Consider the following 13105-nt stretch of genomic DNA (forward strand, 5'->3'; position numbering starts at 1 on the left):
ATCTCTTGAGAAGGTGGTGGGTGAGCTGCCGCCTTGAATCGCTGCAGTCCACGTGCTGTGGGTTGACCCACAATGCCGCTAGGGAGGGAATTCCAGGATTTTGACCCAGCGACTGTGAAGGAACGGCGATATATTTCCAAGTCAGGATGGTGAGTGGCTTGGAGGGGAACTTGCAGGTGGTGGTGTTCCCATGTATCTGCTGCCCTTATCCTTCTAGACGGAAGCGGTACCTGCACCTCATGGACTGCAGTGGTTCAAGAAAGTAGCTCCCCCACCACCTTCTCAATAGGTTCTGGTCTTGCGAGTTACACCCATCTCCATTATTCAATAATGGAATATCAGTGCCACAGGAGATCAAGTCATCACCAAATGAATCAGACTGAACCCCAATAGAATCTCAAGAACATAAAACAATGGACTCCCCTGAAGAGGGAGCTATGCTTGATTTAGGCCCATATTCAGCCCCACCGAGGTGACTGGGCTCAGGGAAAGAGAGGCTTAATATCCCTGGGGTTCGGACAGGGGAAGAGGGAAATAATTTCTCGAGAATCCTGCTGATTACTATCGCTGAGTGGAGGACAGGACTAAACCAAGTGAAATGGACTTCAACACACACGCTTCAGACTCCAGCAAGGGATTGGCCAGTTACCTCAGTTCAATTCTGGGTACTCTGGAAGATGCCATACTGGAGTGATGGAGGGAACCGGGACGATGGAGGGAGCCGGGACGATGGAGGGAGCCGGGACGATGGAGGGAGCCGGGACGATGGAGGGAGCCGGGACGATGGAGGGAGCCGGGACGATGGAGGGAGCCGGGACGATGGAGGGAGCCGGGACGATGGAGGGAGCCGGGACGATGGAGGGAGCCGGGACGATGGAGGGAGCCGGGGCAATGGAGGGAGCCGGGGTGATATAAATCAAACATCCCAAACGTGTTGAAATGATGGATCTATTTGATCCGTGTCTTAGACAGATGCAGTGTCACCTGCGCTGTGTGTTACTGTGGCTAATCGCAGCCCAGGGTTCACACACGGTTAAAGATAAAGTTAGTTCCTTCACCCCAAGAGATTGAAATGATCTTGTTTAAGATCGTTGCGTTTGTTCAGAATACACATTTCATAGCATTCCCAACTCTGGGACAGGGTCATGGCGTCGAATCCCACTGCAGCTCGAGCCCTGAATACAGTAAAACACTCCAGTGCTGTACAGACGGAGTGCCGCACTGTCAGAGGGTCAATGCTGAGGGAGTGCCGCACTGTCAGAGGGTCAATGCTGAGGGAGTGCCGCACTGTCAGAGGGTCAGTGCTGAGGGAGTACCGCACTGTCAGAGGGTCAGTGCTGAGGGAGTGCCGCACTGTCAGAGGGTCAGTGCTGAGGGAGTGCCGCACTGTCAGAGGGTCAGTGCTGAGGGAGTGCCGCACTGTCAGAGGGTCAGTGCTGAGGGAGTGCCGCACTGTCAGAGGGTCAGCGCTGAGGGAGTGCCGCACTGTCAGAGGGTCAGTGCTGAGGGAGTGCCGCACTGTCAGAGGGTCAGTGCTGAGGGAGTGCTGCACTGTCAGAGGGTCAGTGCTGAGGGAGTGCCGCACTGTCAGAGGGTCAGTTCTGAGGGAGTGCCGCACTGTCAGAGGGTCAGTGCTGAGGGAGTGCCGCACTGTCAGAGGGTCAGTACTGAGGGAGTGCTGCACTGTCAGAGGGTCAGTGCTGAGGGAGTGCCGCACTGTCAGAGGGTCAGTACTGAGGGAGTGCCGCACTGTCAGAGGGTCAGTGCTGAGGGAGTGCCGCACTGTCAGAGGGTCAGTACTGAGGGAGTGCCGCACTGTCAGAGGGTCAGTACTGAGGGAGTGCCGCACTGTCAAGAGGGTCAGTACTGAGGGAGTGATGCACTTCCACTTCACTCTGAGGCCAGAATGTTTTCTGATTTCAAGAAGAAATTAGATATCGCTCTTGGGGCTAAAGGAATCAAGGGATATGGGGGGAAGCGGGGGAGATCAGGATATTGAATTCGATGATCAGCCATGATCAAAATGAATGGGCACAGTAGGAAGTCTCACAACTCACCTGATGAAGGGGCAGCGCTCCGAAAACTTGTGATTCCAAATAAACCTGTTGGACTTTAACCTGGTGTTGTGAGACTTCTTACCATGCCCACCCCAGTCCAACGCCGGCAACTCCACATCAAAATGAATGGGGGAGCAGGCTTGAAGGGCCAAATGGCCTACTCCTGCTTCTAGCTTCTATGTTTCCACACCCTCATCCAGACACGTAACTTCCAGGGCACAACTCTGTCAGGACTTACTCAAATTTTAAGATACGTCTGTATTGTTTTTTCCTTCCAGTTGGAAAATGCATTAAACTTTCTACTCGTTTTGGACACAGTTTCAGTCAGGAGTTGAACACCACTTTTGTCCATTGCTGAAACCCGGAGAGTCATCTCCAAGACAATTAGCTTCATATCTGGTGTTCTGGTAAATCAATATCATTTTTCTGCCTCCACACAATACTATTCCTCCCCACGTTCGATTCCATCCTCTGCCTGTTTATTTCCATCACTTGTGTAAATAGATTCTACATCCCTGTGAATCGGAGCTTTCCCAACTCAAGGGAAGACTCGTAAAGCATCCCATTCCCCTGACTGCCCAAATCGATCGCCAACATTTCCCTGAAACCAACTCGCCAACTGCCCCCCTCCCTCTGCAAATCCAACAGAAGGCTCAGCCTACATAACCAATACGTCTTCAGAGGCAGAGATCCCTCCACCAAAATCCCTTTATTTACAATTCCAACAGCGGTACACAGAGTGCTCGCAGTCAGCAGTCTACCTTCGGGAGTGCCAGAGGAACTGACACTCCCAGTTAAATACAAGGCAAAGACTCCCTGATTGGCCCAGCAATTGATCCTTAATCAGGGAGCTCATACTCCAATAGGCCAACCTCCATGGCCTGATAGAAGTCATTATACTTCCCATTAACTTTCTAGTCGTGGAGTGGCCATTCATCCCATTGTGCTGTTGCTAGCCCAATACGGTGGCATGGCGGGGTTAGCACTGCTGCCTCACTGTGCCAGGGACCTGGGTTCGATTCCCGGCTTGGGTCACTGTCTGTGTGGAGTTTGCACATTCTCCCCATGTCTGCGTGGGTTTCCTCTGGGTGCTCCGGTTTCCTCCCACAGTCCAAAGATGTACAGGTTAGATGAATTAGCCATGCTAAATTGCCCCTTAGTGTCCAGAGATGTGCGGGTTAGGTGGATTAGCCATGCTAAATTGCCCCTTAGTGTCCAGAGATGTGCGGGTTAGGTGGATTAGCCATGCTAAATTCCCCCATAGTGTCCAAAGATGTGCAGGTTAGGTGGATTGGCCATGCTAAATTGCCCCTTAGTGTCCAGAGATGTGCGGGTTAGGTGGATTAGCCATGCTAAATTGCCCCTTAGTGTCCAGAGATGTGCGGGTTAGGTGGATTAGCCATGCTAAATTCCCCCATAGTGTCCAAAGATGTGCAGGTTAGGTGGATTGGCCATGCTAAATTGCCCCTTAGTGTCCAGAGATGTGCGGGTTAGGTGGATTGGCCATGCTAAATTGCCCCTTAGTGTCCAAAGATGTGCAGGTTAGGTGGATTGGCCATGCTAAATTGCCCCTTAGTGTCCAAAGATGTGCAGGTTAGGTGGATTGGCCGTGCTAAATTGTCCCTTAGCGTCAGGGATTAGGAGGGTAAATATACGGGGTTATGGGGATGGGGCCTGGGTGGGATTGTTGCTGGTGCAGTCTCGATGGGCCGAATGGCCTCCTTCTGCACTGTAGATTCTATGAATACAGAGCACAGCAAGGATTGGTCCAGATCCAATCAGCCTGGGACTTCGACTAATCAGAAACAGTTCCACCTCATCGTTTCGCTGACTGCAAATTTCCTGCCAAGACCAAATAAACCCTCAACATTTCTGATAGCTCACAGGTCCCAAAACATGGTACTCAGCACAGCAGGGTCAGTGCATCAGTCTCTCCACTTCGATTACAACAACTCACACTTCTCTCACACCATTAACATGGAGGAACATCCCAAAGTGTTTCACCCACAACTATTATCAAACAAAATCTGACAGCGAGCCGCCTCAGGAGATATTAGAACAAGTCGCCCGAAGTACAATCAAGGAGATCGTGTTAGGAGCATCTGGAAGGAGGAGAGGGAAAAGGAGAGGTTCCAGGAGGGAATTCTGGAGCCCGGGTCCCCAGGCAGCTGAAGGTACAACCGCCAATGGTGGAGTTTAATAAGTTTAATATTATTAGTGTCATAAATATGCTTACATTAAAACCACAATGAAGTTACTGTGAAAATCCCCTAGTCGCCACACTCCAACGCCTGTTCGGGTACACTGAGGGAGAATTTAGCACGGCCAATGCACCCTAACCAGCACGTCTTTCGGACTGTGGGAGGAAACCGGAGCACCCGGAGGAAACCCACGCAGACATGGGGTCAACATGCAGACTCCACACAGACAGCGACCCAAGCCGGGAATCGAACCCGGGTCCCTGGCGCTGTGAGGCAGCAGTGCTAACCACTGTGCCACCATGCTGGAAATCAGGGGGATGCTCAAGAGGCTGAGAGGGGGGCGCAGTTGGGAAGAGGGTGGATTCTCTCCTGGTTGACTCCAAACTAAATGGAAAACAGGACGCCAAATTCCCCGTAATTTCGTTTCCTTCACGCAACAGGAAGAGTGTGAGTTGGGGAGGGAACAGCAGCCATCGCCAGCATCAACTGCAGCAAGGAATCCAGAGCATTCCGCAGGCAAGCTGCGAGCCCGGTTAGAAGGAGGAAAGGTTTGGAATTCCTCTGGACATCCTGAAGCTCCTCAGTACGTGGCATCGAGTCCCTGCGGCTGAGTCGCTGGATACGATTTGGATGCAACAAGGTCACCCGAAAGGCAAACAAATGGTCAAGCTTCATCCATAACGCTCTCACTCAGAGATGACAGGAGTGGGTGTCCCACAACGCCAGGTTGGCAGATGTGTGACCCCCTCAGTTAGAGGTTAATAATAAAAATAGAAAAATCACATCAACCCCCTCGAGGCTCCCTGAGCCACACTCACTGCGAATCCCGCCGTAGGCCCTGGGGAGAGTTTTATAAAACCGGTCGCTGCAGATTCACGAACCACCCTGCCACTCCGCGGGTAACGGGGAAAAGCCAATCGCTGGGGGCGATCTTAGCGCTGGTTAGGACGATCCGCATTTTGCCCTGGGACAGGGTTCTGCGCTCCGTCTCTGCACTCAGACAGAATCCCAACTGGAGCAGCCGGCACCGGGAGAGAAATATTCAGCAAGAGGGGGAGCGGCCAGGGGAAGGATGGGGGAGAGGCCAGAGGGAGGATGGGGGAAGGGCCAGAGGGAGGACGGGGGAGAGGCCAGAGGGAGGACAGGGGAGGGGCCAGAGGAGGATGGGGGAGGGGCCAGAGGGAGGTCAGGGGAGGGGCCAGAGGGAGGTCAGGGGAGGGGCCAGAGGGAGGACGGGGGGAGGGGCCAGAGGGAGGACGGGGGGAGGGGCCAGAGGGAGGACGGGGGGAGGGGCCAGAGGGAGGACAGGGGGAGGGGCCAGAGGGAGGACAGGGGGAGGGGCCAGAGGGAGGACGGGGTGGGGCGAGAGGGAGCAGGGAGTGGGGCCAGAGGGAGGAGGGGGAGGGGCTGGGGGGAGGGCCCAGAGGGAGGATGAGAGGGGCCAGCAGGGGAGGGGCCAGTGAGGGAGGAAGAGGGGCCAGCTAGGGGTGGGTGGGGGCCAGCAGGAGAGGGGGGGGGCAGCAGGGGAGGGGCCGGGGGGGAGGGGGGGACAGTGGGGGCGGGGTCAGAGGGAGGAGGGGTCAGCAGGGGAGGGGTCAGCGGGGGAGGGGGAGGGGGAGGGGTCAGCGGGGGAGGGGGAGGGGGAGGGGACAGCGGGGGAGGGGGAGGGGACAGCGGGGGAGGGGGAGGGGACAGCGGGGGAGGGGGAGGGGACAGCGGGGGAGGGGGAGGGGACAGCGGGGGAGGGGGAGGGGACAGTGGGGGAGGGGGAGGGGACAGCGGGGGAGGGGACAGCGGGGGCGGGGGAGGGGACAGCGGGGGAGGGGGAGGGGACAGCGGGGGAGGGGACAGCGGGGGAGGGGACAGCGGGGGAGGGGACAGCGGGGGAGGGGACAGCGGGGGAGGGGACAGCGGGGGAGGGGACAGCGGGGGAGGGGACAGCGGGGGAGGGGGAGGGGATAGTGGGGGAGGGGGAGGGGACAGCGGGGAGGGGGAGGGGGCAGTGGGGGAGGGGCAGCGGGCCAGCAGGGGAGGGGGGGTCAGTGGGGGGAGGGGCCAGAAGGGGAAGGGGAGGGACCCAAGGGGGCAGGGGGCGGGGCCAGATGGGGCAGGGCGAAAGCAGCGTGGTCAAATGTGGCAGGCGGAGGGTAGAAGGGGTGGAATGGGTCAGGACAAAAGGCGTCTATGAGGATGGGTAAGGCGGTGGGGGTGGGGGTGAAGCGGAGTGGGGGCGGGGGTGAAGCAGAGTGGGGGCTGGATGGACCAGGGTGAAGAGCAAGGGAGGGGAGCAAGTGCCGGGGAGCTGCAAGGGAAAGGGGCTAAGAGGGTCAGGGGGAATGTCGAGAGTGGAGGGGTGTTGAGGGGGTCATGAGATGGAGGGGTCACAAAAGGGGGGAAGAGGTGGGGGGGAAGAGGTGGGGGGGAAGAGGTGGGGGGAAGAGGTGTGGGGGGGAAGAGGTGTGGGGGGGAAGAGGTGTGGGGGGAAGAGGTGTGGGGGAAGGGGTGGGGGGGAAAGGGGTGGGGGGGGAAGGTGTGGGGGGGGAAGGTGTGGGGGGGGAAGGGGTGGGGGGGGAAGGGGTGGGGGGGGAAGGGGTGGGGGGGGGAAGGGGTGGGGGGGGAAGGGGGGAAGGGGTGGGGGGGGGAAGGGGGGAAGGGGTGGGGGGGAAGGGGGGAAGGGGTGGGGGGGAAGGGGTGGGGGGGAAGGGGTGGGGGGGGAAGGGGGGAAGGGGTGGGGGGGGGAAGGGGGGAAGGGGTGGGGGGGGGAAGGGGGAAGGGGTGGGGGGGGAAGGGGTGGGGGGGGGAAGGGTGGGGGGGGTGGGGGGGGGAAGGGTGGGGGGGGAAGGGTGGGGGGGGGGAAGGGGTGGGGGGGGAAGGGGTGGGGGGGGGGAAGGGGTGGGGGGGGGAAGGGGTGGGGGGGGAAGGGGTGGGGGGGGGAAGGGGTGGGGGGGGGAAGGGGTGGGGGGGGAAGGGGTGGGGGGGGAAGGGGTGGGGGGGGAAGGGGTGGGGGGGGAAGGGGTGGGGGGGGAGGGGGTGGGGGGAAGGGGTGGGGGGGGAAGGGGTGGGGGGGGGAAGGGGTGGGGGGGGGGAAGGGGTGGGGGGGGGAAGGGGTGGGGGGGGGAAGGGGTGGGGGGGGGAAGGGGTGGGGGGGGGAAGGGGTGGGGGGGGGAAGGGGTGGGGGGGGGGAAGGGTGGGGGGGGAAGGGGTGGGGGGGGGAAGGGGTGGGGGGGGGAAGGGGTGGGGGGGGGAAGGGGTGGGGGGGGGAAGGGTGGGGGGGGGGAAGGGTGGGGGGGGAAGGGGTGGGGGGGGGAAGGGGGTGGGGGGGGGGGGAGGGGTGGGGGGGGGGAAGGGGTGGGGGGGGGAAGGGGTGGGGGGGGGAAGGGGTGGGGGGGGGAAGGGGTGGGGGGGGAAGGGGGGTGGGGGGGAAGGGGTGGGGGGGGAAGGGGTGGGGGGGGAAGGGGTGGGGGGGAAGGGGTGGGGGGGAAGGGGTGGGGGGGAAGGGGTGGGGGGGAAGGGGTGGGGGGGGGAAGGGGTGGGGGGGGGAAGGGGTGGGGGGGAAGGGGTGGGGGGGAAGGGGTGGGGGGAAGGGGTGGGGGGAAGGGGTGGGGGGAAGGGGTGGGGGGGAAGGGGGGGTGGGGAAGGGGTGGGGAGGGGGTGGGAGGGAGGGGGGTGGGGAGGGAGGAGGTGGGGGCAAGAGGTGGGGGGCAAGAGGTGGGGGGGCCAGCGTGGGGGGGCAAGAGGTGGGGGGCCAACGGTGGGGGCCACCAGAGTGTGGCGGGGGGGCAAGCTAGGTGGGGGGGCAAGAGGTGGGGGGGCAAGCAGGAGAGGTGGGGGGGCAAGAGGTGGGGGGGCAAGAGGTGGGGTGAAGAGGGGGCTGGAGGGGGAAAAGAGGGGAGACAGTGGTGTCGTGCTATTGTCACTGGACAAGTGATTGAGACACCCAGTGTTATGGTCAGGGGTCCCGGGTTCGAATCCCACCACGGCAGAACGAAATTAACAATGACTCTGAAACCATTGTCGGAAAAACCCATCTGGCTCACTAATGTCCCTTTAGGGAAGGAAATCTGCCGTCCTGACCCGGTCTGGCCTACATGTGACTCCAGAGCTGAGGCTATCTGGGCTGGGCTGTAAATGCTGGCCCAGCCAGCGACGCCCAACTCCCAGGTAAGAATTGAAGGGAGGGGTGGGGAAAGTTGGCATGAAAGGGTGTTGTGGGAAAGAGGGGTGTGATATGTGGAGAGTGACCCAAAACAGAGGAGTGAGAAAAATGGGCACTGTGACTGCTGTGAGCTTGAGGGGAGAGAAACGGATAGGAGCAGATTAAATAGGGGGAGGGAGTGAGGGGAAATGAGCAAAAACAAGACTATTACATTAAATGGGTTGCCTATCCCATGAGGTATCGATCTGATAGCCTGCTGGATAATTGTACTCAATCTGCAAGTGTTTAACTGGAAACTGTGGGAATGCTGATACACAAAGCGTGCAATATTCATTATGCCAGAACCTTCCGCCACTGTGCTGACAGTTTCCCATTATCCCTGCACTCGCTGAATAATTGTGGAAAGGCCATTTCTTTGGCAGGTTGGGGCTGCGTAATGTGGGGGTGAGTGTTGGGGGGCGGGGGTGTAACAATAGTGTAATACCTCCTGAATGAAATCCAGTCCGGATCTTTCCTCCTGCCACTGCAGTAAGCCTGATCACTGGACACCCAAAGCAACCGATCGGAATCATTAATAAATAAAAACTGCAACCAGGAACCCTCCGGCATTCGAATCATTCTAAACAGGGGGGGGGGGGGGGGGAAATACAGCAATGGGGAATCGAGTACAATAAAAGCATTCGTTGGAGGTGGACTGTCCTTTTTCTTTAAAAAGAAAAAAATACCTGTTCCCCAACTTGCATTCATCTTCCCGCGACGTGAAATCCATTTCAAAATGATTATCCTGGCAAGAAAGCAACTAAACTGGCCACACACACACACAGACAATCTGTCATCGCTACATCTGTGACAATACACAGAGAATATATCCTGTTCTAAAAGAGAGATGCTGATTGCTAGACCCAACCCACAGAACATAAACGCAATCATCACAAGACATTTATTTCATCAGGAGACGGTCTAACCTGGTCTCACAACCGGGCAGAGACAAGTCAGAACTGGTCCCGATACAGTCTCAGCCGGTCCGATACAGTCTAGGTAAAGGCAAAATACTGCAGATGCTGGAAAATCCCAGCAGGATGCTGAAACAAAAACAGAAAATGCTGGAAAATCTCAGCAGGTCTGGCAGCATCTGTGGAGAGAGAATAGAGCCAACGTTTCGAGTCTGGGCGACCCTTCATCAGACAGTCTAACCTGGTCTCACAAACTGGTCAGATACAATCTAAACCAGTCTCACAATCCTGGGGAACATAGAAAATAGGAGCAGGAGTAGGCCATTCGGCCCTAAAAGTCTGCCCCGCTATTCATTATGATGATGGCTGATCATCCAACTCAGTAACCTGTTCCTACTTCCCCCGCCCCCTTCCATATCCTTTGATCCCCTTCACTCCAAGAGCTGTACCTAACTGTTTCTTTAAAAACATTCAATCTTTTGACCTCAGCTGCTTTGTGTAATAAGTCTTTGACAAGCTGGCCACTCTCTGGGTGAAGAAATTTCTCCTCATCTCAGTCCTAAAAAGATTTACCCCGTGTCCTTAAGACAGTGACCCCCTGGTTCTGGACAAACCTGCCGTTGGGAACATCCTTCCTGCATCTACCCTATTTAGTCCTGTTAGAATGTTATAGTTTCATAGGCAATCTAACCTGGTCCCGCAACCCTGGGACAAAAGCTTGTCTGAGATCTGATCCCTGCTGAGGGTAATCTATCTCTTGGGAAAGACGAGGGAGGAGGGGGGCGAGATTAGACCGGATTAATATCTCCTCCACTGCTGAAATCAGTGACATTGGAAGGTGCAAAATTCCTTTTAGCCAGCGGACGTTTAGAATTCTACAAAACGCTGCCTCTGCAAAACCTCATTCCCCAGCCTGCGACATATCGTTTTGACCTGCTCGGGGGAAGATACACACCAGATTGCTCCGCTGCAGGTCAGAATTGAATTCTGTAACGCTGTCAGAGGGATCAGATTCTCCTGAATGTTAAAATTTAATCCCTTAATCTGCCCCAGTCCACAATGGGTTAAAGGCCGGTACAGCATGGGTGATGCAGCATTTTCCCACTTTGTGCCCAAAGCCCAGCTCCTTCAACTACTCAAATTCACACATATATATATATATATAATATATATTTTTAAATGTACATTAATACCAAGTGAATCCCACCTTCTCTAATTGTGAATGGCAGGGATTTTTTTTTTGACGGATCCACTGTACTCAGGTGCAGCAGAGACGCAGTCTAATAAATCCATTGTACAACAGGCTTTGTGATGCCACCAGATTTAGAACCAACCCAGATTTTTTAAAAGATAAAGTGGCAACGAGGCTGATTTTCACAAAGGAGAAACATTCACACATCTAAAAACACATACACACACAAAAAATCAAACAGAAGATAAACCACACCATCATCTCTGCTGGAGAGAATGGGAGAGAGAAAGAAATGGAAATCACTGTCGCAAAAACCTGACAATTCAATTCTGCGGTGAACTCCATACCTGTGGAAAAACTGGGCTGTTTTTATCCTGAGGATATATTTTTAAAAATCTGACCCCAATCCTTTAACACAAGCGATCGTAGGGAGGGGGGCAATGAATGGGGAGGGGGCAATGAATTGGGGGGGAATGAATGGGGAGGGGGGAATGAATGGGGAGGGGGGAATGAATGGGAAGGGGGCAATGAATTGGGGGGGAATGAATGGGGAGGGGGGATGAATGGGGAGGGGAGATGAATGGGGAGGGGAGATGAATGGGGAGGGGAGATGAATGGGGAGGGGGGATGAATGGGGAGGGGGGATGAATGGGGAGGGGGGATGAATGGGGAGGGGGATGAATGGGGAGGGGAGGAATGAATGGGAGGGGGGAAATGAATGGGGAGGGGGGAAATGAATGGGGAGGGGGAAATGAATGGGGAGGGGGAAATGAATGGGGAGGGGGAAATGAATGGGGAGGGGGGAAATGAATGGGGAGGGGGGAAATGAATGGGGAGGGGGAAATGAATGGGGAGGGGGAAATGAATGGGGAGGGGGAAATGAATGGGGAGGGGGAAATGAATGGGGAGGGGGCGGGAGGAACGTACATATTTATCATTAGCAGACCCCAAATTTAAACAAAAACCAACCTAGGTCTCCTGTGAAGTTATTGGGAAGGTTTGATTGAAAGCTCTTTTGTCTTTCTGCAGAAGGGTCATTTAGATCGCAAACCTTAACCCGCTTTCTCTCCCCACAGATGCTGCTGAGTTTCCCCAGCATTTTTCTGCCCTTATTTCATATGACACATAAGCGGCTCTTAAATGATGTGAGGGTGTTAAGAGCAGAAAAAAAATAAGATAAACTAAAATCAAGGTATTGACATTCTAGAGGGTGTTTTTTTGTCCCCCTCAAAGAGAGGGAGGATTTCTCAATGATCAGCACTGCAGAGAGAGGGAGAGCATGTCTGGAGGAGTGGGGGAAGACAGACTGCGGGATTTGCCGCAGTGTACAACCTCTCCCTCTCTCTCTCTCCCCCCACTTTGCACTCTGACCTTTATCTGAATACTTCTAGTATAGTCCATGAAAGCCTTGGATTTTCCTCTTTCCTTTTTTGTGTGTTAACATTCTGAATGACTGGGAGAGGATTCAGTTAAACCAAATGCTTTATTCTGGGGAAGGGGGCAAAATAAAGGATCATCTCGTTCTTGGCAAATTTTTTTATTGAGCTGGGAGAGGGAGCGGGGGGAGAGGGAGCGGGGGGGGGGGGGGCGGATTGAGACCAAGGCTGGTCTTTAAACACATAAAGGAGCTCCTATTATTCTAGAAGTCACCATAAAATCAGACAGCCATGGACATAGCAGTCCAGATCAGACAGTGCAGGGACAGAGGGAAAGGGGGGAGATTAACCATAACACTTAATTGAATATAAAAGTATTTTTACACCTAAATGCCCCCATATGTGTCAGAGAGTTAAGGCTGATGCCTGCTGTGTGTACCAGGCAGGCTGCTATCTGTTGCCAGTAACACAAACTGGTGCCATCAATTAATCCCCTTGTCTGAATTCATCTCATTTCTAAAGTCCCCATCAGCATACAAATCCACTGCTCTCTAAATCTGAAACCAGCCCCATTCTTCCTTGTTGAAGCGCTCAGTCTATATTAGAAGCTGCGCCAGTATAACTGCAGTCCAGACTTTGAGTGCTGCCCCAGCCCGTTCCCTGGTACTGTACCTGCCCCGTTATCCGGCGCCTCTGCCCGGCCGCTCGCAGCTGCTCCCTCGCTGCTCACTCTCTTACTGTCTCAGTCTCCAGCCTCCAGCTGCCTGGGCTCCACTCCAGGGCGGAGCCGCCCAGCCTGCTCCAGCCTCTCTCTCACACACTCCATCAATGCACCAGCCAGCATTAACCCACACAGCACCGGCAGAGACAGGGAGAGAGACACAGAGAGGGAGGGAGGCAGGCAGACAGACAGGGCTAGACAAACAGAGAGAGACACCCAGACAAAGAGGGAGGGAGACAAACAGAGGGGGGGAGAGAGACACACAAACAGAGAGACAGACAAGGGGTAGACAAGCAGAGAGACAGACAGAGAGACAAACACACACAAACAGAGACACAGACAGAGAGGGAGACACACACAAACAGAAAGAGAGACACAAACAGAGAGAGACTGAGAGGGAGGGAGAGAGACAGACGGACAGACAGAGATAAAGTCAGACAAACCGAGAA

At 55.8% G+C, this 13105-nt stretch overlaps 1 protein-coding gene across 3 annotated transcripts in view; it reads right to left on the minus strand.

Annotated features, from left to right (window-relative positions):
- Positions 1 to 13105, minus strand: part of LOC144480472 (microtubule-associated protein 1A-like) — a 103076-nt gene that overhangs the window by 41495 nt on the left and 48476 nt on the right. The window contains exon 1 of one of the 3 annotated variants that reach the window (XM_078199934.1): positions 12608 to 12738. The exons of 1 other annotated variant lie outside the window; for it this stretch is intronic. Coding sequence is in view for 1 of the 2 variants with exons in the window: in XM_078199933.1 (XP_078056059.1) it covers positions 9140 to 9161 (22 nt within the window). In the remaining variant the exon portion in view is untranslated. Of the gene's footprint in view, positions 1 to 9139; positions 9246 to 12607; positions 12739 to 13105 lie in introns of those variants that run through there. One more of the 3 variants, XM_078199933.1, reaches the window with a different exon arrangement.

This window comes from Mustelus asterias, chromosome 29, assembly GCF_964213995.1.
Source record: "Mustelus asterias chromosome 29, sMusAst1.hap1.1, whole genome shotgun sequence".
Lineage (NCBI taxonomy): Eukaryota > Metazoa > Chordata > Chondrichthyes > Carcharhiniformes > Triakidae > Mustelus > Mustelus asterias.